At 42.4% G+C, this 3,956-nt stretch overlaps 1 protein-coding gene across 2 annotated transcripts in view; it reads right to left on the bottom strand.

Annotated features, from left to right (window-relative positions):
- The window catches only part of GTF3C2 (general transcription factor IIIC subunit 2), a 33,604-nt gene that overhangs the window by 24,325 nt on the left and 5,323 nt on the right, over positions 1-3,956 (bottom strand). Inside the window, exon 1 of one of the 2 annotated variants that reach the window (XM_037744625.1) lies at positions 1,152-1,263. The exons of the other annotated variant lie outside the window; for it this stretch is intronic. Within the exon in view, the coding sequence (XP_037600553.1) occupies positions 1,152-1,248 (97 nt within the window). The 5' untranslated portion in view covers positions 1,249-1,263. Of the gene's footprint in view, positions 1-1,151; positions 1,264-3,956 lie in introns of those variants that run through there. 2 annotated transcript variants of the gene reach the window in all.

Here is a 3,956-nt window from a genome sequence, read left to right on the forward strand (position 1 = left end):
TTTTTTAAGACGGAATCTTGCTCTTGTCACCCAGGTTGGAGTAAAGTGGCCTGATCTCCACTTACTGCAACCTCCACCTCCCGGGTTTGGATTCAAATGATTCTCCCACCTCAGCCTCCCCAGTAGCTGGGATTACAGACACCCACCACCACGCCCAGCTAATTTTTGTATTTTTAGTAGAGATGGGGTTTCACCATGTTGGCCAGGCTGGTCTCGAATTCCTGACCTCAAGTGATCTGCCCACCTCGGCCTCATAAAGTACTGGGATTACAGGTGTGAGCCATTACACCCAGCCTGATTTAGCTTGATTTTAAACTATATGCTTTTCAAGAGATGCCTAAAACAAAATGACACAAAAAGCTGAAAATATAAAGATCAATTAAAATGTACAGGGAAAAATGTTAGCAAAAATAAAGGAGGAGTTTTGATGACAATAGCAAAGTCAAATTTACAGGGAAAATATGAAATAGAAATTAAGGGAGTACTATTTTTTTTTGAGATAGAGCCTTGCTCTGTTGCCCAGACTGGAGTGCGGTGGCGCTTCTCTGCTCACTGCAACCTCTGCCTCCTGTAAGCAATTTTCCTGCCTCAGCCCCCCAAGTAGCTGGGATTATAAGCATGTACCACCATGCGTGGTTAATTTTTGCATTTTTTAGTAGAGACGAGGTTTTGCTACGTTGTCCAGGCTGTTCTCAAACTCCTGACCTCAAATGATCTGCCTGCCTCGGCCTCCCAAAGTGCTGGAATTACAGGTGTTAGCCACTGTGCCCAGCTCAAAAGGGAGTAGTTTATAATGAATAAAACTTCAAATCATATAGAAGATATCAATGTCATGAACATTTAAACATCAAATAATAGCATCAAAAGATAAAAAGCAAAATGTTCATGACATAGAACAATAACTTCTTTTAATCATTGACAAATAAAGTAGTTAAGGACAAAGATGACATAAATAAAATAAATATTCCCCCCTATATTGGTTCAGTTGCATAAAACAGAATCCTCTCCAATCAGTTCAAGCAGAAAGGAATTCATTACAGGGTATCAACTAGTGTTTATATCAGTAGTTCACTAAGTGTGGCCCTAGAAACAGCAGCATCACTATCACCTGCAAATTTGTTAAAATGCAAATTTCTAGTCCTACCTCAGACCTACCAAATTAGAAATCCTGGATGGGGTCAGCACCTTGTGTTTTAACAAGCCCTTCAGGGGATTCTGACACACACTCAAACTCAAAAACATTTGCATAAATGATCACTGGGAGGGTTGGGGGAAAAACAGTTGGTAGGAACACAAGAGCTGATCAAACTGCTAAGTTGCTCTTATTTACAACTACTGGCTCAAGAACTGTATGCTGGGCTGGGCACAGTGGCTCAAGCCTGTAATCCCAGCACTTCGAGAGGCCAAGGTGGGAGGATCGCTTGAGACCAGTAGTTCAAGACCAGTCTGGGCAATACACCAAGACTTCGTCTCTGCAAAAAAAAAAAAAAAAAAAAATGTTTTTAATTAGCTGAGGCTAGGTGTGGTGGCTCATACCTATAATCCCAGCATTCTGGGAGGCTGAGGCAGTGGATCACCCGAGGTCAGTGGTTCTAGACCAGCCTGGCCAAAGTGGTGAAACCCCATCTCTACTAAAAAATACGAAAATTAGGGAAAGAAAAAAAAATCGGTCTTAGCTACTTGGGAGGCTGAGGCTGAAGGATCACTATGCCCAGGAGTTGAAGGCTGCAGTAAGCTATGATTGTGGCACTGCACTCCATCTCCACAGAGCAAGACCCTGTATCTAAAAATAAATAACAGGCCGGGTACAGTGGCTCACGTGCGTAATACTAGCACTTTGGGAGGCCAAGGCAGGCAGATCATCTGAGGTCAGGGGTTCGAAACCAGCCTGGCTAACATGATGAACTCTCCTCTCTACTAAAAATACAAAAACTAGCTGGCCATGGTGGTGCATGCCTGTAATCCCAGCTACTCGGGAAGCTGAGGCAGGAGAATCGCTGGAACCCAGGAGGCAGAGTGTGCAGTAAGCTTAGATCACGCCACTGCACTCCAGTCTGGGCAACAGAATGAGATTCCATATCAAAAAAATAAATAAATAAAAATTAAAAAATAACAAAACATATGCTATGATGAGAAACCACCTGCTGAATCAAGAAGCTCCTACCACAGCCAATGGATCCATAAACAAGTTGTGTCTGTAGTAATCAAGTGACCTAACTAAATGGGAAAGCTGCTTCTCTGGCTCCCGATCCAGAACCTTATCACTGCCAAAATCTGCACTAACAAATACATGCCTGCTGGTCTGCCTTTCTCCTCTCTAAAATCAGATTCAAATTTGAGTTCTCCAGGAGCACATCTGACTTGTAAAACCTAAATCATATTCAGAATCTTGGATGCAAAAAGTTCCAGAAAAGGAAATTTCTTACTTTCCAGGCTCTCAAATGGAGGCTGCTCATTCAGTCACATCCCACCTACCTCAGGGTTCAAAGTGGGATCAGTTTCTTCAATTCCTCTCCAATGCCACTTGCAGATCAGCAGTCCCACACACCCCCATCTTGTAAAAACCTTGTTACTTTGATGCTCAGAACATTCAGCTAAACCGCAGCTACTCGCTTTGTTATCTCTCTGAACCTTGTCATCACCCAAACCTCTTAACCTCCAAAATCACTAAAACATCCAACTATCTGATCTCCCATCATTATAGCCAGACTGCTCAAACACTATTATTTATTCTCCAGCTACATCAAGCCACTATCCCTTGATCGCTCCAATTTCTCCCTATGTCAGCCACATCCTATCTAGTTTAGATTTCTTCATTTCAATCAGGTACTTGTTGATATTCTTTCTGTCTTTTTGTTCCACATGCTTAGCAAAACTCAATCCCTGATAGGTCCAACCATCCAACTCTTCCACATGTAAACCTAAGTTGCTGAGCACTGGCAATCTCACTTTCTCTCTAGTCAGCCCTTACACGCTCTCCCCCGACACATTATCTGATCCCCTGGTTCCCTGCAGGTAACTTTGCTTTTGATTTCCGAAAACAAAATCAAAGTCATTGGATGGGAGGTACTTCAACTTCTTGCCAAGAGAGCTAACACTCCCTGTCTCTGAAACCCTCTCATTCACTCTCTAACAACAAACCTTCCCCTTGTGTTCTAGCCCCATTCCCCCATCTCCTAAGAGAACTGGAGTTATTGTTTATCCATTTCCTTTCCATTGGCTCCTTCCAAGCAGCATTTAAATATGTTTATAATTCTCATCTTCACACATAACTATCCTTCACCCCATATTCCTCCTCCCACTAATATTCTCCTCCTTTCTCTCATACTCAAACTTTTAAGGGTTTTCTGTCCTTGATTATTTTGATTTCCCTGCATCATCCTAACAAGCATATTGTCCCCCAACTCATCAGTGAAGCTAAAATCATTAATAAACACTGTATCATTAATCCAATGGACACTTCTCAGCCCCATTCAACTTGACCTCTCAGCAGCTCCAACACTACTTTGTTGAAACATTCACTTTTCGTGATAAGCAATTCACGAGCAGCAAACTGCCGGTGTTTCACAAAATCCTCAATTTTTTACAGTTGTCTCATTCACAACTATTTGGCAGCTTTTCTGTTTGCAAACTCACCTCCTTTGTCGTTCCAAAGCATTCAATTTAGTTTTCGTTTGCTTTCTTTACTTTTTTAGAATTGTTTTTACAAAACTTTTACTTGACATAAAATACTATAAAGATAGCAGCAAAAGGCCGGGTGCGCTGGCTCATGCCTGTAATCCCAGCACTATGAGAGGTAGGTGGATCACGAGGTCAGGAAATGGAGACCATCCTGGCCAACATGGTGAAACCCCACCTGTACTAAAAAGACAAAAATTAGCTGGGTGTGGCCACACATGCCTGTAATCACAGCTACTCGGGAGACTGAGGCAGGAGAATCACTTGAACCCAGGAGG

The sequence above is a fragment of the Cebus imitator genome, unplaced genomic scaffold, assembly GCF_001604975.1.
Source record: "Cebus imitator isolate Cc_AM_T3 unplaced genomic scaffold, Cebus_imitator-1.0 Scaffold180, whole genome shotgun sequence".
NCBI lineage: Eukaryota > Metazoa > Chordata > Mammalia > Primates > Cebidae > Cebus > Cebus imitator.